Source organism: Panthera uncia, chromosome D4 (assembly GCF_023721935.1).
Source record: "Panthera uncia isolate 11264 chromosome D4, Puncia_PCG_1.0, whole genome shotgun sequence".
In the NCBI taxonomy this organism is placed as follows: Eukaryota; Metazoa; Chordata; class Mammalia; order Carnivora; family Felidae; genus Panthera; species Panthera uncia.
Genome location: NC_064807.1, coordinates 24,164,009 through 24,189,051, shown reverse-complemented (window position 1 = coordinate 24,189,051; position 25,043 = coordinate 24,164,009). Strand labels below are relative to the sequence as shown.

At 38.1% G+C, this 25,043-nt stretch overlaps 1 protein-coding gene across 4 annotated transcripts in view; it reads left to right on the top strand.

Annotated features, from left to right (window-relative positions):
* The window catches only part of KIF27 (kinesin family member 27), a 92,769-nt gene that overhangs the window by 35,070 nt on the left and 32,656 nt on the right, over positions 1-25,043 (top strand). For all 4 annotated transcript variants that reach the window (XM_049650353.1, XM_049650203.1, XM_049650120.1 and 1 more), the window contains exons 6-11: positions 1,928-2,134; positions 7,652-7,821; positions 8,292-8,395; positions 9,881-10,036; positions 14,059-14,264; positions 18,907-19,104. In XM_049650353.1, the coding sequence (XP_049506310.1) occupies positions 1,928-2,134; positions 7,652-7,821; positions 8,292-8,395; positions 9,881-10,036; positions 14,059-14,264; positions 18,907-19,104 (1,041 nt within the window). The remainder of the gene's footprint in view (positions 1-1,927; positions 2,135-7,651; positions 7,822-8,291; positions 8,396-9,880; positions 10,037-14,058; positions 14,265-18,906; positions 19,105-25,043) is intronic.

Here is a 25,043-nt window from a genome sequence, read left to right as displayed (position 1 = left end):
TCTCCCTCTCTCTCTGCCCTGCCCCCGTTCATGCTCTGTCTCTCTCTGTCTCAAAAATAAATAAACGTTAAAAAAAAAAAAAGAAACTTGTGTCATGACTTAGCATAAGGCCAATTTTTGTAGGTATTACAGACGTACTGGAAAGGAATATGTATTCTGTAATTATTGGGTGGTGGTAATCATGTTAATAATATCTATATTTTTATTCATTTTTGGGTCTTTTTGTTATATCAGTAATTTAGAGTGGTGTTACAATCTTTTGCTACAATTTTGGATTTGTCTTCCTTTTCCATAAAGTACTAACAACTTTTTTTATTGTTTATTTATTTATCTTAGCACAAGCAAGGGAGGGGAGAGAGAGAGAGAGAGAGGGAGACAGAGAATCTGAAGCAGGCTCTGAGCTTTCAGCACAGAGCTGGCCGGAGGGCTTGAACTCACAAACTGTGAGATCAGACGCTTAACCAACTGAGCCATCCCGGCTCCCCAGTACTAACAATTTTTGCATTATACATATTGAAGCTGTGTTATTAAGTACATAGAAATGATGACTGTTATATCATTCTGGTGAATTGACTTTTTTAATATTTTTTACCTCTTCCAGTGGCTTTTGCCTTAAAGTCTACTTAGGTATTCACATAGCTCTACCAGCTTTCTTTTGATTAACATTACCTGGTGTCTCTTTTCCACCTTATTTTTAATCTTTGTGGGTCTATTTTAGTTGTGTTTCTTGGAAGCAGCAAGTTAGATAATTTTACAATCCCCTGACATATTGTAATCTTTTAATTGGATTACTTAGTTCATTTCTGAATTTAACATAATTCCTTTCATATTGTGGTTATAATCCCACCATTGTGGTTTTTACTTATCCTAACTGCTCTGCATTCCTTTTTCTCTCCTTATCTTTTTTTGGATTAATTGTGTTTTTTAAATTTTTTTATTTTTACTTCATTAGCTTAGGTGTTGTACTTTTACTCTTTTAGTTATTGGTGGTTACCCTAGAGAGTGTACCATGCACTCTTGATTTAATAAAGTCTAATATTATTGGTATTTTCACCCTTTCCCAGACAGTGTAAAGACTCCATATCACACCCCCTGCCTCAACTTCTATGCCATTGGCATATATTTTAATTATCTGAATACATGAATTTTTAATAAGGTTGCTTTCTTATAGCTTAGCATGAGCACTGTAAAACTTCAGGTTTTTTTTTCCCTATTTAACAGTATAGTACGTGTGAAGTATTAAGATGAATGACAGTTTCTTGTTTACATAATTTTGTGCTGATAAAACAGAGATTGATGTTAGAGCTTTCTGGATTGGGTATAGTTGACAAAGTTTCTCTAGAGGATATGTAGAAACCTAACACACACACACACACACACACACACACTCCTGACACAATTTGTTCAGCCTTTGCTTTCCAGTTCTGTTTCCTCCCAGGACTACCAGCTACCTATCTTTTATCTCTTTGTGCTTTAGGCTTTCTTTTGCCCTGAGTAAAGGCTTTCACTTCACTGCACCTGTTACCAGTCAGTCTCCTTTGCAGCCACCTCTGCCATTCGTAGTTCTTTCTCCACTTTTCAACTTTCTTCTTTCCTGTTCCTGCTTGGATTTCACTCAGGAAGGCCAAAGATTTATAGAGATCAGCTAATCAGAATGCTTCAGGTTGGCAAACCAACCAATCAAAATATATGGGGCATTTACTTTGAGTATTTAATTCTTCAGTCTCTCTTTGTCACTGCTTACTATTCAAAAGTTTTTATCACTCAGAACCGTCTGGGGAACACCAGAAGGCTAGTCTGTGGAGCAGTGAGGTTTTATGGTTCTGTTAAGGTAGTCATGAGTTCGGGCAATGTACAATTTATTTTTAATCATTACACACTTACTGGGGTTCTCTATTTTAAACATGTTCATCTCTCTTTTACAAAGAATGAAAAAATAATAGAACAACAACTTCTTGTGGATCAACTGAGTGAAGAACTAGCAAGACTTAATCTGTCAATGACATCTTCAGCTACGGAAACTTGTGGAGACGGGCCAGACACCAGGACACCTGGAAAGAGGCCATGTACCGTACCGTTTGATACTCGTTTGGGGCATTATATTTATATCCCAGCCAGATCAGATTCCAGGAAGGTAATGTCTAAACATTGATTTCTTTCTGGTTTTGGTTTTGATACGTAAAAAATATGTATAGTATCACAGGATATTTGTACAGTCTCAGCACCTTCTCTTTTTCTGTTTGGTTTCATGGACTTTTATGTATATTCTTGCTTTCAGTCATGCTTATTTTTAACAAAAAATGAATAAATAGGAGAACATATAGTTTTATTTGGAAGGAATAGTTGAAGGTGATGTCTGTATTCACCAAGGAGAAAAAGCTATCCTTTGCCATCATATTTTCAGATGCCATCATATTTTCATATTTTCATGTTTTAGTCTGATATCTTCATTAATTTTTTTCTGTCTTTAACCACACCAAGTTGAGATGAGATTGGAGGGTGCTTAGTTTGATTTATTTGGTCTGTTTTATTATTTTCAAAATGATATTTGTCTATTATCCGGTCTTGCCAAGCTGACATAATCAAGACTGTGTGGAGATCAGTATGAAGTTTCATTTTAATTTTTATTTATAAATATGTGTGTGGGTGGTAAATATATGTACACAGATTTCTCATGAAAAATCAAGGAATCTCTACTGGAATGGAAATCTCTAGTGGAGAAGACTAAGTAACAGATTCATGAATTTTGGTGTCTATTTATTAATTTTATGACTGGAAAGGATCCGAAGGCCATGTGATGGTTACCATTAAAGGGGTAAGAAATATGGGAAGCGTCATAGGCTTTGTAGTCAGGTAGGCTTGGCTGTGAACACAAGCTCTTTGTATAGACCTGTACGTGTGCCTAAACCCATGTGGGCCCCCGGTTCCTTATCTGTCAGACTGGGGGAAACGTGGGTGTGTGTGGAGGACTTACATAAGATAGTGATGCTAAAACTGCCTGGTACACTGTGTCTTCAACACACGCCTATGGGGTGCGTTACTGTGTCCCAGGCTCCGTGCTTCAGAGTAAGACAGGTGCTATCCTTACCTGTGTGGTTTTTAGCTCTGAGTGGTTGAGTTTTAAAAATTAAATCACTGTTCTTATTATTTCAGTTTTCCTTTGTAGAGTTATTGACATTTTCTTTTTAAAAATTTTTTGTTAACATTTATTCAGTTTTGAGAGACAGAGAGCACGAGTGGGGGAGAGGCAGAGAGAGAGGGGAGACAGAATCTGAAGCAGGCTCCAGGCTCTGAGCTGTCAGCACAGAGCCTGACGCGGGGCTTGAAGTTATGAACTGTGAGATCATGACCTGAGTTGAAGTCAGCCGCTTAACCGACTGAGCCACCCGGGTGCCCCTGAGTTATTGATATTTTCTTTATGGGTGAATACACAGTAAATTTTCATAGAACATATGGGATGAAAGGTAAATTTTTGCAGGATTCAAATTTGATAACTATGATTTCAATTTAATAATTATATATCGTCTTCTGTACTTAAGCGATTTATTTATTAACTCTTGGCTAGTAATGTGAATAAATTTTCTGTTTATTCTTTTATTTTTTATTTAAAAAAATTTTTTTAATATTTATTTACTTTTGAGAGACAGAGACAGAGCATGAGTGGGGAAGGGCAGAGAGAGAGGGAGACACAGAATCCGAAGCAGGCTCCATCCAGGCTCTTAACTGTCTGTCAGCACAGAGCCTGATGCGGGACTTGAACTCACAAACCGTGAGGTCATGACCTGAGCTGAAGTCAGACGCTTAACCGACTGAGTCACCCAGGCGCCCCTCTTTTATTTTTTTTAAAGAACATTTGTTTTCCCATGATTACAAAAGTTGTACATATTTATTCCCTCTCAGTCTCTCTTTCTTCTTTTTACTAGACATTCACACACACATACACTCTGTGGGCTCTTGAGAAAAGTTAGACCCTTGTTCTTATTTCTAGTTGTTTGAATAGGCCTGAAACAGGCATGAGTGGAATAACGACTTCCGTGGTTATTGTTTCAAATTATCAAGTTATGAGTTTTGTTTTGTTTTTACAATTTTCCTTCCACCCCAAAAGATCTCTGCTAGCCATTAAAAGGAGGGGAAAAGAAAGAAGATGCAAAAGTCATGTGATCGGCAGTTTTAAGAACTCTTATTCCTACCACGTGTCCAAGAATCTAGGCCCCTTTTCTTGTTTGGGCTGGTTACTGCAGCAGACATGAGAAGGCAGGCTTGCGTGGGAAGACACATGGCATGCCAAGCCTTGTTGGTGTCCTGTTTGTTCTAAAAGTGAGGGGAAGTTTTCATATTGAATACCGAAATGAACTAAATTACTCCCAAGAGGACATCTGAAATACCATTTCATTTTCTCCTGGATTTGTATCTCCTTGGCAGAAATCTAGCTAATATTTTCTTTTTCTTTTTTTTTTTTTTTTGTGTTTTTTTATTTATTTTGAGAGAGAGAGAGAGAGAGAGAGAGAGAGAGAGAGAATATGGAGCGGGGGGGCAAAGAGAGAGGGGTAAGGAGAGAATCCCAGGCAGGCTGTCAGCACAGAGCCTGATGTGGGGCTCAAAGCCATGAACCATGAGATCTTGACCTAAGCCTAAATCAAGAGTCCAGCTCAACTGACTAAGACACCCAGGCACCTTAAAAATATTTCTTAAATGCTTGTGTATACATATTGGAGAGAAAAGAGCAAAAAGATCTTATTTATTTTAAATGCATTATTTGTTATATTATGCGTATACTCATATACTTTCATTACTGGCTTTTCTCACTTAATATATCATGAACATTTGAGAGTTATTAAATATTCTTTTATAACATATCATGATTTTTAATGGCTGAATAATATTTACCTTAACATATTATCTTAATATATTGAGATATATTATCTTAAATGTTTATTTAATATATTTTATTATATTAAATATTTAATATAATATTTTAAATAATATTTATCTTGTGTACTTTTTCCTATTATTGCACATTTGTTTTCAACTAGTTCTTAATCTGAAAAGTTAAACACCAAAATGGAATTTTAGAACATATCTACTTATGCAGAATTCCTAAAGAAATTGCCCCTCACAACTAAGTAGTATATAGGTAAATGAAAGAAAAAGTTTTAGTATTATTTATCAAACTAATAGGAAAAAAGAGAAAAAACTCCTTTGTCTCAATAGATACCAAAGCTCATCAAATGAAATGTAAAGTTGAATCTTGATTTAAATCTAAAGAAAAAATGTAACAGAGGTGTCTACTTTCTTAACATGGTAAATACGATATACTTGAGGCCAAGAGCCAGTATTATACCCACTCAGAGGGCACTTTGGAAAGAAAAAAATTAGAGGGGTCAGTCAATGCTTAGGTATAATACAATATCACAAATACTGATGAAAATCTGCCATGTTTCATTGATAGTAAGACTCCCGTTGTTTTCACATTTTATCATCTTTGATGCCAGGGTATGTTTTATAATTGATGGCATGTCATAGTTTGACAGCTTTTTTTCTTTCTTGATGGGATAAAAATAATGGTGTCTCTTATAGTTGATGGCATTTGAGATTCGATGAAATCTGATATGGAGTGGAAATAAAAGCGATAGGTAACTAATACCACTTTTAGTACTTCATACGACTGTATGCTAAGAAAACCGACCAAGTATTCTTAAGGGATATATTTAAAAAATCTGGAGACTCCAGGACCAGGGAGAAGAAGTGCTAAGGGAATACTTCACTTAAAACTGCCAAAGATGTGGGGCACCAGGGTGGCTCAGTTGGTTAAGGGTCCTGCTTCAGCTCAGGTCATGACCTCAGTTCGTGGGTTCAAGCCCCACGTCGAGCTCTGTGCCGACAGCTCAGAGCCTGGAGCCTGCTTCGGATTTTGTGCCCCTCCCTCACTCATGCTCTGTCTCTCTGTCTCTCAAAAATAAATAAATGTTAAAAAAAAAAAAAAAAAACTGCCAAAGATGATTCCAGAGGCCCCAGGGCCCTGGCAGCCATTGCTTCAGCAGAGGTCATGTTATAAATAAGAGCCAAATATGGGTAGAATAGTTGAACTCAGTAAGCTTTAAAATTCTCTCTAGCTTTATGGCTATATAATTCTAGAGAAGAAAATGGTTAGAATAAAATGTTGGCTTCTAGTGTATACACCTCAGTTAATCTGAATTATTAATCAGCTTATTTGAGTACTTATATTAGTGATTAGTACTGTTTGGGGTGTGGTTGAAAATGCTAAAGCGGGGAGCTATGGAACGCAGAAGCAACTAAAGGGAAGCAGGACTCAGTACTTAGGTGAGAAGGTGCCAGGTTTTATTGCATTGGGTGGAATGACTGTTAAGGAATTAATTTACTAAATATTACTAATTGTTGTAGAATATATTTGCTGTTCATTATTAGGCTGGCTCCTTTGGGGTTTTTTGTAGAAAGAAATTTTAAAAGCAGATTACAATTCTAGAGAACAATGTTTGACTTTGAACAGAAAGTATTATTTGCTCCTGAAATAATTCGCATTCCTCTGATGAAGAGAAACCTTGATGCCTGTTTGTTTTGGGGCAAAATGGACATGCGGGGTAATTGTGCTTGTTAGAGAAAAACTTATTGAGTTGGTTCTTCTGTAAATAATTCCCCTCCCCCCTCCCTCAAACCCCAGGATTGGGAGTCTACCTAGAAAACTTTACTCTGTGTCTATCATGGTATCAATGTGACCTTATTAGGTGGCCAACAACAGAGGCACAGAAATCAGGTATCAAGGAATCTTCCATATCAGGCGGGCTTTTCTGGGAGGGATTATGTGAGGGACCTCTATCACCTGAATCTTGATACTCTGTGATATACACATTCCACTATATGTCATAATTTTAATAGCTTCTAATGAAATCTGTTCATAAATGGAATGTTTCCTCTAATATTTTATTGTCTGCCTTTTTTGAGAAATTACTCTGAGGTTTGGTTACAGAGAGGTGGTGAAAAAGGAAATACTTGTAACAAAAACTAGAAGAAGAGTATAAAGGCAATTTCTGTTTTCTGTTGTTGTTTTCCAAGGTCATTTTTTGAGAGCTGAAGGCGCATTGCCAGTAAGAAGCATGTTATCGTATGGAAAGCTCCCAGGCTAGCCCAGGAAAATCTATTTATCCATGATACATATTAATTATGTCACTTAGAGCATTAAGTCAGCTATCCCTAACCGCCACCTGTAAAGTGTGAATACATGCATTTGGATTTCCTCCAGGGTAGTACAAATAGGTCATTGCCTCCTATCACACTGTCTGGGTTTCACTTTTGTTGGGAAGTACCCGTGCAATGTTTAAGAGCAGTGATGTTTTCACTCGTGCCTCTCTTTGGTTTCATTTTTGAATAATGTTTTCCATGAAGGTATAATTGAAGATAGCTTTCTAGAAGGAGGAAGAGCTGTGTAGGTTCTGAAGGAAGTATGTGTCTATGGGGTAAAACGGCATGGTGAAATTTACTTTGACTTTTTTTGGGAGAATGGATATTTTCGGTGATTGGCTGTTTCCATGTAACTATCTAATAACCTCTTTAAAAATATTTTGAGTAATAGGATAAAAATAAACATAAAAAAAATCACTTTTTTCTGTTGTTGGGTGGGGTAATCACTTGTAAGGTCTACACAAGTCCTTCTGTGTACTCTCTGGATCGAGTAGTTGCCGGATTTCGAACACGAAGTCAGATGCTGCTGGGTCATATAGAAGAACAAGATGAAGTCCTCCACTGCCAATTTTCTGATGACAGTGATGATGAAGAATCAGAAGGCCAAGAGAAATCTGAAATTAGGTATGTTAAATATAGACTGATTTCATAAGCATAATATATGGTGCAATAAATATAGATAGATATAGGGGTTTTATTCATTAACATGTATCTTTACCATTTAATATAAGCTTTGCCTAAAGCACTGTCTACTGTGTCTAATGTGTTATGAAACCAGCATTTGAACACAAGTCATCAATCTTAAAATTGAAAATATTTTTGCATTTAGGGCTTTTATAGCTGTTGGATTTTAATTTTCAGAGAGAATGTGTTTGGATTTCCTGATTTTACTGCCACAGTGGCAACAAACATGAATTTTCCCCTGAGTTCAGCCTGAGGGAGACATCCTTTTATTTTGAGGAATAATAGAAAAAACTGTTTATGTAATTAATACTTTTTTAACATTGTGGTCAGTTCTGGGGAAACTAATTTGAGGGCATATTAGAAAACACTAACAGACAAGTTACCTTTGATCCTGATTTTTTTGTTTTTAGACGTAGAAGTCGCTCGTGGATTCAGAAGCGAAGTTCTGTTTGTTCTCTTGTTGAATTGAATGATATTCAGGATCAAACACAAAAGTCAAGTTTGGGGAATGAAGGTACACAGACTTTCTCAAGTAATTTAGATGTAATGTTTATGACACTTCTCTTTTTCTTTAGTCAATAATTTAATTCGCAAAGGTGGGAACTTGGTAGGAGAACTTCCTTTTTGTTCTCTGTTCTCCCTCCAAGTTTTCACTTGCTACTCCTTAATTAAAAAAAAAAAAAAATGTCCCCAGTTAATTCTGGCTAGAGTTATAGGATAAATGTCTCAGAATGGGGATTTTTGTACCCAAACTTGAGTTGATATTCACATTGTTCATTGATGACAGTAAAATACATTAAAAAATTTTTTAAATAATTTATTTAGGGTTATTTATTTATTTTGAGAAAGAGTGTGTGTGAGCAGGGGAGGGGCAGAGAGAGGGAGAGAGAGAATCTCAAGGAGGTTCTGCATTGTCAGCACAGTGCCCGATTCAGGGCTTGAACTCAAGGACCACAAGATCATGACCTGAGCCGAAGTCGGACACTTATCTGACTGAGCCACCCAGGTGCCCCTAAAATACATTTTAAATAATGTACCAGGTATCTGCTGCTTCCCTGGCACACCTGCCTTCCAGTAGTGATGTATGTGACCTTAGAGCCAACTTAGTCTGCTGAGTGCTCATAATGTTGTACTACACAGCTGATGAGAATTTGTATGCATCAAATAAGCATAAAATATGTTTGTGTTGCCAAAACTATGTTGTAGTAGGAGATTTTTAACTCATTTCTCTTGGCCTATGAGTGGTCAGACACACACACAGAAAAGAGCATAGCAAATACAAATAACACAATAGGTAAGTCCTCCACTATGAAAATAGAGAGTATTTTATCTTTTAAAGAGCCTATGCCTGTTCTATTAACAGCACATTGACTTTATGTCACAAATAAAACTGAAATAAATTTAAAAATGTATAAATAGAGAAGTGCTACTCAAGTAGCCATCCTTGAGCTGTTTGTTACTGGTCTACAGCCAGGTAAGAAACTCACGCCGAATGTAAATCAGTGCACTAACTTCTTCACTGAGGGAGTCTTGCTGTGGGGGAAAAAAGTCCGCTGAATTAAAACAGTGACATAGTTGACTTACGTTCCGGTAACCAACAGTGCTGGACTACACCTTGGGTAGCGTGGTGCAGACAGACCACATTCTCTGATGACCATTAAAGTAGAAGTTAGTGGGAAAAAATTTCAACTCTCTGCCCACCTGGAGATTTTATACCTTTCTTAAATAACTCAGGTTAAAGGAAAACTCAAATCACATACCTAAGGACAATGATGACCTATGTATCAGAACGTACAGGATGTGACTAAAACTTGCTGTCAGCTAGAAAATGAAAGTCCCAATTGCCATGTATTTTTTCCTTTCTTTCTTTCCCTTTGTGTTTGTCTCTTCCTCTGCTTCCTCTAGACTGCTTCTTTCTGCTTTTATTTAACTCCACTTCTGTGGAAAATTCTATGGGCAGGAAGTTTTATTTCTCAGTTTTGCTTCTTTTTCTTTAAAGATTTAAAGATTGAATGTCTCCAGGAGAGTCAAGAGTTGAATTTGCAAAAATTAAGGAATTCAGAACTCATACTTACTGAAGCCAAACAGAAAATGAGAGAACTTACAATTAACATCAAGATGAAGGAAGATCTAATTAAAGAATTAATAAAAACAGGTAATAATGTCCTGTGAACCAGCTTATATAAGAAAAGCATCTAAAATTGCTTTTTTTTTTTTTTTTAATTTTTAACGTTTATTTATTTTTGAGACAGAGAGAGACAGAGCATGAATGGGGGAGGGTCAGAGAGAGAGGAAGACACAGAATCTGAAGCAGGCTCCGGGCTCTGAGCTGTCAGCACACAGCCCAATGCGGGGCTCGAACTCATGGACCGCGAGATCATGACCTGAGCCGAAGTCCGATGCTTAGCCGACTGAGCCACCCAGGCGCCCCTAAAATTGCTTCCGATGTTGCAACATTTACTTTAGTTTTTGACACTGAGGACTATCCACTGTAGCTTAGAATTTGGTATAACAAGGTGTGTTTCATAGCCAGTAGGTGGAGGTTAGTTACCAGAAGAACGTGGTTACATTGGGATTTCATCTGCGAATTGAGAGAATTCTGTGGACTTTGTATCGTGTTGCAAGTCTATGGGCATTTAATGTTTTTTGCCACTTTTTAAGAAACATTATATTAGGTACCTGGGAATATGTCTAAGATGTTTTCTAACCCACTTTAATACTTATTTTAAATTATTAGTCCTCATTCTCTTGGATAGTTCATTTTTAACGTTATTTATAAACTTTATATTAAAAAATTTTTTTTAACTTTTATTTCTGAGAGACAGAGGCAAAACACAAGCAGGGGAGGGGCGGAGAGAGGGAGATACAGAATCTGAAGCAGGCTCCAAGCTCTGAGCTTTCAGCACAGAGCCCGACATGGGGCCCACAAAGCATGAGATAGATCGTGACCTGAGCCGAAGTCGGATGCTTAACCAACTGAGCCACCCAGGCGCCCCTAAACTTTATATTTTAAATGTAGATCATTTTTATTTCTCTCAAGATGTAAGGATGTATTCTTGAGAGCTATTCTCTCAGTGAGCCAAGCTTTTAGCTCTTCCCCTTAGTCTCAGATTCTGCCTGGTTGGGCATATGTCCCACATCCTCCCCTCACCCTTAGCTACATTATCAGGCTTGCCTCGGAAAGCACATCTCAGGCTTTCCCCCCCCCCCCCCCCAATAGACTCAAAGTGTGAGCTTTGACTGCTTTGAAATTCAGTAAGGAATTGAAGGGATAAGAGTTTTTTCTCAGTTCCAATGAACATTGGTCCCATTTAAAGGAACTGAAGGAAATATCATCTTCCTTTTCCTTAAGCCAAGGCTGTAATTACCCTCAGATTACATGAATTATGGTGGCTCCTAGGGCAACTTGCCTTCCCACTTCCCTCCTCTTTCTGATGAGCTTGTTTTCTGTCTGGCTGGCGTCTCTTATCCTCCACTCCATAACTGCTGTGCCAAAGTGTTTTCCTTCCTCAGTCCTAGTGATGAATGTGCTATATACTGTTCCAGGCCTAGGTGTCCCAGATGGGTTTTTTGTTTTTTTTATTTTTTATTTTGTTTAATGTTTATTTATTTTCAAGAGAGAGAGAGAGCGAGTGAGCAGGGGAGGGGCAGAGTGAGAGGGAGACACAGAATCCAAAACAGGATCCAGGCTCTGAGCTGTCAGCACAGAGCCTGACGTGGGGCTTGAACTCGGGAACAGCAAGATCATGACCTGAGCCGAAATCTGATGCTTAATCGACTGAGCCACCCAGACGGGGTCCCAGATGTTTAATTGAGCTTGACTATGTTCCTTCCTCATAGGCAGGATCAATGCCAGTACATCTCTCATAGGAATGTCTAGGAACTGATTTAGGATTTAAAATTTTTTTTTCCATGTTTGTTTATTTTTGAGAGAGAGAGAGAAAGAGAGAGCATGAGCAGGAGAGAGAGGGAGACACAGAATCTGAAGCAGGCTGCAGACTCTGAGCTATCAGCACAGAGCCCCACGCGGGGTTCAAACTCACAAACCATGAGATCCTGACCTGAGCCGAAGTCAGACACTCAACCCACTGAGCCTCCCAGGCGCCCCTGATTTAGGGGTTTAAATAGCTTCTCCATCAGGGTACTGCCTGTGAAAGTTAAGGATATGTACCTTCTGGAATAAATGATTTTTAGATAGGTCACACCATCATGAGATCTCTCACTAAACGAGCACGCTCTTGTAGCCCAGTATGTTTATCCTGGTTGCCTCAAAATAGAGGCTACCTGAATGTACACAGAGAAGGTCCTCTTCTTACTTACGAGAACCAAGGGCAGTTTGGAGCTGTCCTTAGGGATGGTGATGAGAAAAAGGGTCAACGTGTGCTTGCTTTTCAAATCCTCCTCACCGAAGACTTCCCCCCAGTAGCAACTATTTCAGCCAACAATAAGTGACAACTATACTGTATTTCATCAATTCTAATCACATTCTTTCACATTTGAATATCTCTGAAATCAGGATGCACCGTTACCATCAGTGGCATCCTGGCATTTTACCATGTAACTGGTATAATGGGCACTGTACCTTTTTTCTCTGTGACTCATAAAATATTGGTGTGTTGAGCAATATATGGGGTCTTTAATTAATTAAAATATAGTAGTCATGTGCATTTTAATGTTAGTCAAATAATCAGAGAGTTATAGAGACAGAAGAAAACTCATAGTGCATTTAGTTCAGTAACTCCTTTTTACTAATAAAAATTAGAGATTTTCAGGGTAGCAGAACAAACTGGCCCTGATAATTATTCATCCCATGAGCTTTGGATTCAGTTTTCCATTGCCATGGGTTTGCTAGTCTAGTTCAAGGATAAGTTGACTACTCAGAACAGATTAAAACCAAACTTTTAGGGCCTAGTAGCTTAGAATGAAGAGAGATACAGAAATATCTATACTCTTTTTCATCTCTGTTCCAAGTATAAGAAAAGCATTGAAAAAGAATTCATCTTTAACAAGTTTAGTTGAGTGGAAAAGGAGGGGGCCAGCTCTAGAATGAAAGTTTCATAACAGATATAACAATCAAATGTATTGTGGGCCTTTTTGGATGGTGATTAAAATAAACCACTTGTAAAAGACATTTTGAGACAATTGTGGAAGTCTGAATAGATTCAGGTAGGGATTAATATTGTTAGGTGTGAAAGAAGTTTTGGCTATGTCCGTGTTTGATATAGATGTATTGAAGTATGTATAGGTAAGATGACATCTTTTTTTTTTTTTTTTAATGTTTATTTTTGAGAGAGGCAGAGCATGTGTGGGGGAGGGGCAGAGAGAGAGGGAGACACAGAATCTGAAGCAGACTCCAGGCCCTGAGCTGTCAGCACAGAACCCAATGTGTGGGGCTCAAACCCACAAACCATGAGATCATGACCTGAGCCACTGAGGCGCCCCTGGCTTTTTTTTAGAGAGAGAGCATGTGTATGAGTGGGAGAGGGGCAGTGAGAGAGGACAGAGGATCCAAAGTGGGCACAGTGCTGATAGCAGCGAGCCCGATGTGGAGTTTGAACTCATGAACCATGAGATCATGACTTGAGCCAAGGTTGGACGTTTAACTGACTGAGCCACCTAGGCGCCCCTGCTTTATAATTCTTAAGCAAATAAAAACAGAAGAAAGACATAGATAAAGCAACTATGGCAAAATCTTAATAACTCTTGAATCTCAGTGATGGGGGGTTCATCATTCATCATATTAGTTTTCTACTTTTGATATGTTGGGAATTTTTCATACTAGGAAAAAAAAGATTTAAAGGTAGCAAGAAACCAAAGTGTAGTTAGCAAAAAGCCAGAGTCACCCCAAATATTTTCTTACCTGGAGTTTGCTGCCCGCAAAGCTACACTGCAAATTCAGAAAGTCAGAAATGTCACACACACACACAAAGATGAACCTGTGACGGAATGGCACCAGACAGGAACAGCCATTGAGCAACTAATTATTAAGAGGCCAGGTGGCAAGTTGTGTTTGATGGAGATGGGTGGGGACAGCTGGATACGTAATGCTCTGCCTTAAATAGATATACTGCCCAGCAGGATTTTGAAGAATAGAGCATTTTAAAGATTTTGTTATTTTACTTGGCTGTTTGTTTTTTTTTTTTAACATGCTTTCTAATTGTTATCACTGTGGTGAAGGTAACCATGCCAAGTCTGTAAGCAAACAGTATTCTCTGAAAGTAACAAAACTTGAGCACGAAGCAGAACAGGCGAAAGTGGAATTAACTGAAACAGAGAAGCAGCTGCAGGAACTAGAAAACAAAGATCTTTCTGATATCGCCCTGAAGGTAAAATTACAGAAGGAGTTTCGCAAAAAGATGGACGCCGCAAAGCTAAGAGTCCAGGTAATTTAAAAAATGTGATTGAGCAAACTTCCTTAGGGGTTTACTGCTTGTGTACCTGGTTAGGAAAGAAGTAGGATTCAATTTTTCCCAGCAGGAGGAACTGGATGGCAGCTTTTCTTTTCCGGTGTGCTGGCAGATTTGCCTGCTTTCTATCTGGGTACTACATCCTTTGTTTGAAAAGTGTATTATTTTAAACTTTTTGTCAAAAACCATGGTAAGAAATAAAGATAACCGCAGAAGTTGTGTTCTTTTCTGAAGGACAAAAGATTGATGATTAAGGAATATATATAAAACATCTGGGATGTATATGGCATTCTGTAGACATGCCACAAATGCTAATTATTTCAGATAGTTTTCTGAAACCATAACTGATTGCTTTACGAAAGGTTAGTAATTGACTCCTACATCTCATCCGTGATTTCCTAATGCCGGATTTAACTATTGCCTCAGAAGCGGCTACCGTTAAAAGTTGTATTCTATGAGAAATATTCCATTACAGAAAGATTTTGTGTATAATTAAGCCGTTTTCAGATGCTTTTGGGATGACCAGAGTGCTTTGTTAGTCTGATTATAATGAATCTGCTAGAATGTTGTCTCCATTTTTTTTCATTCATAATCTATTTACTTTAATGTTGTTTCCACTGTAGGTAGAATGGAATTGTCGTTCACCTATTCAGAGCATTATTTATTTATTTTTGAAACTGTGCCACAATTGTACTCTCAACAAGGGCTGTGTTCATTGCATATGAACAGAACAAAAACCAAATCCCTCCTCCTAGGGTTTTATGGTTTTTAAAAAAATGTTTGGTTTTGTTTTGAGAGAGAGAGCGTGAGCGGGGGATTGGGGCAGAGGGAGAGAGAAAGAGAGAATTTTAGGCAGGCTCCACACTTTGTGCAGAGCCTGACACAGGGGCTTGGTCCTATGACTCTGGGATGATGACCTGAGCTGAAATCAAGAGTCTGCCACTCAACTGACTGAGCCCCCTAGGAACCCCCCTTCTAGGGTTTTTAATGCCACCTCCAACATCTGGCCATCCCCACTAAAATGTTTAGCTAAGTAGCCTCTCAACACAAAGTTAAAATAGTATGACTTAACGTGTGAACTACTTAGAGGAGGGCTACTTTCCTTCACCGTACTTGTTTTCAGAATACATATTTCCATTTAGCAGGTCACCTCAGAGAGTCTTGGGATCTGTTCTTTTTCACTTCTTGACCCTTAAAATTAAGGCTGCAATGTCTAACAAAATACTCCTTTTAACAAAATATTAGTAGAACAAAACAGTTAAGATTTTTCCTTTGTGTTTATTATGAAATTTTACTTATAATTTCATAGTTTTATATCCAAGCTTCAGTTCTGACTGTAATTCTTATACTCAATAATAGCCAGAATGATTGGTTTCTAAAGGGGTATCATATACATGTATGGTTTAAGCCTTGTTTGTGGATTTAGCAAAGATTATATGTTCAGTTTCACACAGCTAAAATGATTGAATTAAAAGATTAAGTGAAAGATTAGAGAGTGCAAGTAGGGGAGAAGAGAAGGAAAGGTGGCGGGGAGAGAGAGAGAGAGAGAGAGAGAGAGAGAGAGAGAGAGAGAATCCCAAGCAGGCTCTGCGTTGTCAGCACAAAGCCTGACTCAGGGCTCAATCCCACAAACCATGAGATCATGACCTGAGCCGAAATCAAGAGCACTTAACCAACTGAGCCACTCAGATGCCTCTAAGTGAAAGGCTATTAATAGGGTTTGAGAATTATCATGTTTTTTTGTTTTCCGTGTTTCTTGTTGCATATTCTTTTCTGCTAAGAGGACTGATAAGGAAAGGAAAGAAGACACAGAACACAGTTAAGCTCAAAAGAAATATCCCATACAGCCGAGGACTGAAACAGGATTCCCATGTAGTTTTAGAAATGTCTGGGCTTTTGACCTATTCATGTACACCCAGTGGGGATGGGGACGATAAGGAGGAGGATGATAGTTACCAGCTTCTAAGTGTCTACATACCAGATGTTTCACAAGTATTAATCATTATTTACCCCTTTAGAATGAATATTTTTACCCTGTTTTACAAATGAGGAAACTAAGTTGTAAAAAGGTAGAATAGCTCAAGAATCTCATAGTGGAGGTGACAGTAACAGTTTTCAGTATGCTAACATCTCATGCCATTTTTATTTAATTAATTATTATTAGTTTTAATGTTTATTTATTTATTTATTTTTTATTTAAAAAAAATTTTTTTTTCAACGTTTTTTTTTTTTTTATTTTATTTTTGGGACAGAGAGAGACAGAGCATGAACGGGGGAGGGGCAGAGAGAGAGGGAGACACAGAATCGGAAACAGGCTCCAGGCTCCGAGCCATCAGCCCAGAGCCTGACGCGGGGCTCGAACTCACAGACCGCGAGATCATGACCTGGCTGAAGTCGGACGCTTAACCGACTGCGCCACCCAGGCGCCCCATGTTTATTTATTTTGAGAGAGAGAAAGAGCACAGGCAGGGGAGGAGCAGAGCAAGAGGGAAAGAGAGAATCCCAAGCAGGCTCCATGCTGTCAGAGTAGAGCCCAATGTGGGGCTCGATCTCACGAACCATGAGACTATGACCTGAACCAAAATCAAAAGTCAGATGCTTAACCAACGGCCACCCAAGCACCCCTCATACCATTTTTAAATGTTGAAATACTAGTGTTTTTATTAGTATTATAAAGTTATTTCAGTTTTTAAAACAAATTGTTTTAATTTAAAAAATCTAAAATCTGGTTTTTTAAAATTTTTATTTATTTATTTTGAGAGAAAGAGAGGGGCAGAGAGAGTGAGAGAGAGAATCCCCATGCTGTCAGCACAGAGCCCGACACAGGGCTTGGTGTCATAAACCGTGAGATCATGACCTGAGCTGAAATCAAGAGTCGTATGCTTCACTGACTGAGCCACCCAGGTGCCCCTAAAATGTGTATTCTTATGTCAAGATATATACAGAGACCTATATGATGCATTAATTCTTTAATACTAATAGCATTAAAGGTGCACTTTTGAGCATGTGTGGAATAAATACAAAAGATGACGGCAACCTATCTTACTTTTTAAATAAGATTATCAGTACCTATACCTTCAGTATTATGTGGAAAGACACCAAACTGCTAATATTATCATTTTTGCTGCAGTATTGCAATTACTATCAAAAGTAAGTGTGGCAAAGCCACTGTCCAGATTTACGGATAGGAAACTACAGAGTCCTGTGGTCTCCAAGCTAGTGGTACTCAAAGTAGTTTGTCTGCAGATTGTTTTTGGTCTCTGACGAGATAAAGGCAAATGGGAGCATAGCTCCCTTCATCAAAGAAGTCTTAACATATGGGGCGCTTGGGTGGCTCCATCGGTTAAGCATCCGACTTCAGCTCAGGTCGTGATCTCACAGCTCGTGAGTTTGGGCCCACGTCAGGCTCCGTGCTGACAGCTCGGAGCCTGCTTTGAATTCTGTGTCTCCCTCTCTCTCTGCTCTTTTCTGACTCTCTCTCTCTCTCTCTCAAAAATAAATAAACATTAAAAAATTTTTTTTAATAATAAATGTTATGTATTTGGAAAAAAAAAAGGCTTGACGTAAACAGCGTCAGCTGAATCCGATAGCATGCTTAGCGGTGCAGGCTAACAACGAGTCTGGGACTAGTACTGGTTCACAGACTACAGTTTTCGTAGTGCTGTAAGTTACAGTGCCTCTGTGAATACCTAGTTGAGTTTAAACAAAATATGTTTTTGCCGACAACTTACTGCCAAAATAAAGGGAACAATTAATTGTAGTTTGCATAATTTACAAATGACCTCACTTTAACTTTTTATGTAACGTAACACGTACTTAGTGCAATGCTAAGACACATAATACACGTTTAATATGTTTGCTCAGGAGTAAATTGGAACACTGATATTTTATATTAGTATAAACTCTTAGTAAATGTTCAACATTTTTTATGCTATTCAATTATATTTGAGCTAGATGAGGAGAAGCTTTATTTCAAATAATTAAACTGATAATTATAACGTTGGTCACTGTCAGGGAAAACGGTATCTGTACTGATCATCTTAACTCCAGGATTAATTATTTAGGCTATAGCTGGTTATAAAAGAAGAGCACAGTGGACTACTTTGCAATCACATAAAAAGAACAGATCTCTGTGAGATGATCTCTAAGATAAGTGGAAAAAAAGGAAGGTGAAAATCAGTCTGTTTAGAATATATCTGAATTCATTTGCATGCATATAAATTATTTCTGAAAGAATATTTAAGAAATTGGTAATTTTGTGTCGGGAGCAGGACAGTAGATTTTGGGTCAGAGATAAGTCTTTAAATATATAGTTCAGTTTTATATTCTTTTAATTTGTATCATTTTTAAACTAAAACACGCAGTAAAAAAGCAGAGACATCAAATTTGTTCTGTTTGGCTGTCTGTTTCAGGGAGTCTCATCATTCTCTGTATCTGGTGAAAATTATGATCGTGGCCCAATTGTAAAAGTAGACATGTAGTAAACAATTATGAACCTATCAAAAGTAACGAAAATCTAGGCAAATGCCTACCTTCGCCATAGAATGAAAAGTTTAAGTTTACTTGAGGTCTGTGGGAGATTCAGCTTTTCATTTTGAAATATTCCATATGCTCACAGGTCTTACAGAAGAAGCAACAAAATAGTAAGAAATTGGCATCACTGTCAATCCAAAATGAGAAACGTGCTAATGAACTAGAGCAGAATGTAGATCACATGAAATATCAAAAGGTACAGCTGCAAAAGAGACTTCGAGAAGAAAATGAAAAAAGGAAGCAACTGGATGCAGAAATTCAGCGGGATCAACAAAAAATCAAAGTAATATTGTCATACTTTCCTGCAAGCATAAGTATGAAATGTTAAATGGCTCATGGCTGATGAAGCCACTTGGCTTCTGAGGTATCTGACCTTGCCCTTTCCTTGGCTGCTGTCCTCATTCACTCAATGCTTGGTTCATTTACATAGTAAAACCTATTTATTGAATTCTGAGTACTGTCTTGAAGGCTTTTGCTTCATAGAAGAAGGTAGGTACAGTGATAACAGTTTCTCTGACTAGGACCTTTACTTTACTTGAGGCTGTCAAAAACATAAAGCTGACTTTCCAAAAAAATACCTGACATTTGATAGGATTTCCCATTTCCAAAGTGCTTTGACCTCCATGTGACATCATGGGAAAAAGCACAAGGTAAAATAGTATCATTTCATTAATAATGAACAGACGAGTGATCAGACCTGTATGCCCAGCAGTTCTATAGAATGGATTGGGCTGTGGAGGAACTAATGGTGTCAGCCTGGGCTCTGGGGCCAGGCCAGCATGGGTTCAAATCCCAGCCTTCTCGGTTCCTGGCTGGATTGTTTATTGAGAAAATCACTTACCCTCTCTGAGTCTGTTTATTCTTATCAAAAATGGCCTCAATCATACTTACCTCACAGGACTTTTTTGAAAAAGAGGAGGAGGATCATGATCATAGCAACAGCAATAACAAATACTCATCTAGCATTAGGTACCGGGCTCTTTTCTATTGAAATGTTAAGCTGAACCCAAGACTTGGAACATAATTTAAGCCAAGTTACTGATTCTTTTTTTTTAACAGCTGTACTGAGATATACTTCACATACCATACAATTCACCCATGTAAAATAAACAATTCAGTGGGTTTGGGTATATTACATTATTAATTTTTATAAGGTTTGGCAAAATAGACATGAAATTTATTATTTTAATCAAGTTAAGTGTACAGTTAGTTCCATGACACTGATTACATTCATAATGTTGTATAACTGAGACCACTAGCTGTTTTCAAAACTTTTCTCCTCTTTCCCCCAGTGCCCTGGTAACTTCTCATCTGCTTGGGTCTCTCTAAATCTGCCTGTTCTAGCTATTTCATAAAAATGGAATCATACAAGATTTAGCCTGTGTCTAGCTTATTTCACTTTTCATAATGTTTTCAAGGTTCATCCGTGTTGTAGCATGTATCAGAACTTCATTATTTTTTGCAGCCGAGTAATATTCTGTTTTGTGGACATACCACATTTTGTCCATCCGTTCATCTGTTGGTAGACACTTGAGTTGCTTCCACCTGTTGGCTACTGTGAATCATACTGTGGTAAAAATCGACCTGTAAGTTAACTGTTTAAGTTCGAGGAGTGGAATTGCTGGGTCATATGATAATTCCATGTTTCATTTTTTCAGGAACCACCATTTTCAATAGTGACAACACCATTTTACATTTCCACCGGCAATGTGTGAGGGTTTTAATTTCTCTGTATCTTTGCCAACATGTGTTATTTTCTGTTTCTTTTTTATTATAGTTATCCAAGTGTGAGTGAAGTGGTATCTCATTGTAGTTTTGATTTGCATTTCCCTAATGACTAATGATGTTGAGCATCTTTTCATGTTCTTATTGGCCATTTGTATTACTTGTGTGGAGAAATGTCTATTCAAGTTCTTTGTCTACTTTAAAAAAATTTTTTTTTTAATGTTTACTTATTTTTTGAGAATGACAGAGTGTGAGCAGGGGAGGGGCAGAGAGAGGGGGAAACACAGAATCCGAAGCAGGCTTCAGGCTCTGAACTGTCAGCACAGAGCCCGACGTGGGCCTGACGCAGGGCTTGAACTCACAGACTGTGAGATCATGACCTGAGCTGAAGTCGGCTGCTCAGCCGACTGAGCCATTCAGACGCCCCATTCTTTGTCTACTTTTTAAATGGATTATCTTCTTATTTTTAACTTGTAGGAGTTTGTTTATGTACTCTGGACATTAAACTCTCTCACATACATGACTTTTATAAATTTTTCCCATTCTGTAGGTTGTCTTTAAACTTTTTTTTTTTTTTTTAAACAGCAGGTGAATTCCTGTCTGCAAGATTTGCAAGGTAAAAAAAATATTTTGTTTATTTTTTTTGAGAGAGAGACAGAGCATGAGTTGGGGAGGAGCAGAGAGAGAGAGGGAGACACAGAATCTGAAGCAGGCTCCAGGCTCTGAGCTCTAAGCACAGAGCCCGATGTGGGGCTCAAACTCATGAACTGTGAGATCATGACCTGAGCTGAAGTCGGACTGACTGAGCCACCCAGGTTCCCTTAGACTTTCTTGAAAATAGTTTTTGAGGGGCGCCTGGGTGGCTCAGTTGGTTGAGTGTCCGACTTCGGCTCAGGTCATGACCTCGCGGTCTGTGACTTGAGGGGACGTGAGCCCCGCGTCAGGCCCTGTGCTGACAGCTCGGAGCCTGGAGCCTGCTTCGGATTCTGTGTCTCCCTCTCTCTCTGCCCCTCCCCTGCTCATGCTCTGTCTCTCTCACTCTTAAAAATGAATAAATGTTAAAAAAAAAAAAAGAAAATAGTTTTTGATGCAGCAGAATTTTAAATTTTTTATGAAGTCCATTTTATGTTTTCTTTTGTTGCTTGTGCTTTTGGTATCCTTTAAAGATTCTACTGCCAAATCTAAAGTCACAAAGATTTACCCCCTTTGTGTTCTTCTAAGAGTTTTACGGTTTTAGTTTTTATACTTAAGTCATTGATTGATTTTGAGTTAATTTTTGTATATAGTGCGAGGTAGAGGTCCAACTTCATTCTTTTGCATGTGGAAATTGAGTTGTGCCACCATCATCTGTTGAAGAGACTATTTTTTCCCCATTGAATGGACTTGGTACCCTTGTCAAAGATCAATCAACTGTATTATGGATATATTTCTTAGCTCAGTTCTATTCCATTTGTGTATATGTCTGTTCTTATGCTAGTACCATACTATTTTTACTACTGTAGCTTTGTAGTAAGTTTTGAAATTGGAAAGAAATCCTTCAGCTTTGTTGTCCTTTTTGAAGATTGTTTTGGTTATTTGAGGCCCCTTGCAATTCTATATGAATTTAAGGATCACCCTTTCCATTTCTGCAAAAAAGGCCTTTGGAATTTTAATATGGATCAGGCTGAATCTGTAGAGTCCTTAGGGAATACTGACACCACATGACAATATTAAGGCTTCCTATTCATGAGCATGGGGTGTCTTTTATTTAGGTCTTCTTTAATTTCTAATTTTTTTAAATGTTTTATTTACTTTTAAGACAGAGAGAGACAGAGCATTAGTGGGGATGGGGCAGAGAGAGAGGGAGACACAGAATCTGAAGCAGGCTCCAGGCTCTGAGCTGTGAGCACAGAGCCTGACACGGGGCTTGAACTCAGGAACCTGTGAGATCATGACCTGAGCTGAAGTTGGATTCTTAACCAACTGAGCCCCCCTTCTTTAATTCCTATCAGCAATCCTTTCTGATTTTCGTTATACAAGTCTTTTACCTCCTTGCTTAAATTTATTTCCAGATATTTTATTCTTTTAGATATTATTGTAAATGGAATTACTTTCTTAATTTCTTTGAAGTACTCAGTCTTAATAATGTAATTATTATAGCAGTAGTTAACATTTATCTTCAGTTAATACTATTCTAAGCAGTATGTGCTTTATCTCGTTTCTTTTTTTCTTCAATCTTTTCAACTTTTTCTTTTCTCCTGGATTCTTTCTTTTTTTTTTTTTAATTTTTTTTAACGTTTATTTATTTTTGAGACCGAGAGAGACAGAGCATTAACGGGGGGAGGGTCAGCGAGAGAGGGAGACACAGAATCTGAAACAGGCTCCAGGCACTGAACCATCAGCACAGAGCCTGACACGGGGCTCGAACTCCCGGATGGCAAGATCATGACCTAAGCTGAAGTCAGATGCTTAACCGACTGAGCCACCCAGGCGCCCCTCCTGGATTCTTTCTTTAAACATCTTTGGGGCTCCTGGGTGGCTCAGTCGGTTAAGTGTCCGACTTCAGCTCAGGTCATGATCTCACAGTCCGTGAGTTTGAGCCCCATGTCGGGCTCTGTGATGACAGCTCAGAGCCTGGAGCCTGCTTCAGATTCTGTGTCTCCCTCTCTCTGACCCTCCCCCATTCATGCTCTGTCTCTCTCTGTCTCAAAAATAAAAATAAACAGTTAAAAAAAATTAAACATCTTAGATTTTTCTCTTTTTTATAGTTTATTTTATTATTTTAATATTATTTATTAATGTATTAATTGTTAATTATTAATAATAATTATTAATAACTATTTATTGATTTAATATTTATTATAATATTATATTTAATATTATATTTAATAATATAATATATTATTAATATTATTTTAATGTACATCCAAATTAGTGAGCATATAGTGCAACAATGATTTCAGGAGTAGATTCCTTAATGCCCCTTACCCATTTAGCACGTTCCCCCTTCCACAACCCCTCCAGTAACCCTCTGTTTGTTCTCCATATTTGAGTCTCTTATGTTTTGTCCCCCTCCCTGTTTTTATATTATTTTTGCTTCCCTTCCCTTGTGTTCATCTGTTCTATGTCTTAAAGTCCTCATATGAGTGAAGTCATATGATATTTGTCTTTCTCTGACTGACTAATTTCGCTTAGCATAATACCCTCTAGCTCCATCCACGTAGTTGCAAATGGCAAGATTTCATTCTTTTTGATTGCAGAGTAATACTCCATTGTATATATATACCACATCTTCTTTATCCATTCATCCATCGATGGACATTTGGGCTCTTTCCATACTTTGGCTATTGTTGATAGTGCTGCTATAAACATGGGGGTGCATGTGTGCCTTTGAAACAGCATACCTGTATCCCTTGGATAAATGCCTAGTAGTGCAATTGCTGGGTCATAGGGTAGGTCTATTTTTAATTTTTTTGAGGAACCTCCATACTGTTTTCCAGAGTGGCTGCACCACTCTGCATTGCGCAGCTTGCATTCCCACCAGCAATGCAAAAGAGATCCTCTTTCTCCGCATCCTTGCCAACATCTGTCTTTGCCTGAGTTGTTAATGTTAGCCATTCTGACAGGTGTGAGGTGGTATCTCATTGTAGTTTTGATTTGTATTTCCCTGATGGTGAGTGATGTGGAGCATTTTTTCATGTGTTGGTTGGCCGTCTGGATGTCTTCTTTGGAGAAGTGTCTATTCATGTCTTTTGCCCATTTCTTCACTGGATTATTTGTTTTTTGGGTGTTGAGTTTGATAAGTTCTTTGTAGATTTTAGATACTAACCTTTTATCTGATATGTCGTTTGCAAATATCTTCTCCCATTCTGTCAGTTGCCTTTTAGTTTTGCTGATTGTTTCCTTTGCTGTGCAGAGCTTTTTATTTTGATGAGGTCCCAGTAGTTCATTTTTGCTTTTGTTTCCCTTGCCTCCAGAGATGTGTTGATTAAGAAGTTGCTGCAGCCAAGATCAAAGAGGTTTTTGCCTGCTTTCTCCTTGAGGATTTCGATGGCTTCTTGTCTTATATTTAGGTCTTTCATCCATTTGAGTTTATTTTTGTGTATGGTGTAAGAAAGTGGTCCAAGTTCATTATGTTGCATGTCCCTGTCCAGTTTTCCCAGCACCACTTGCTGAAGAGACTGTCTTTATTCCATTGGATATTCTTTCCTGCTTTGTCAAAGATTAGTTGGCCATACGTTTTTGGGTCCATTTCTGGGTTCTCTATTCTGTTCCATTGATCTGAGTCATCTGTTTTTTCTCTCTCTTTTTTTTTTTTTAGGTTTATTTATTTATTTTTGAGAGAGAGAGGGAGAGTGTGCAAGTGTGTGCACTAGTGGGGAATGAGCAAAGAGGGAGAGAGAGACAGAGAGAGAGAATCCCAAGCAAAGCTCCACAATGTCAGCATGGAGCGTGATGCAGGGCTTGAACTCATGAACCGTGAGATCATGACCTGAGTAGAAATCAAGAGTAGGTCAC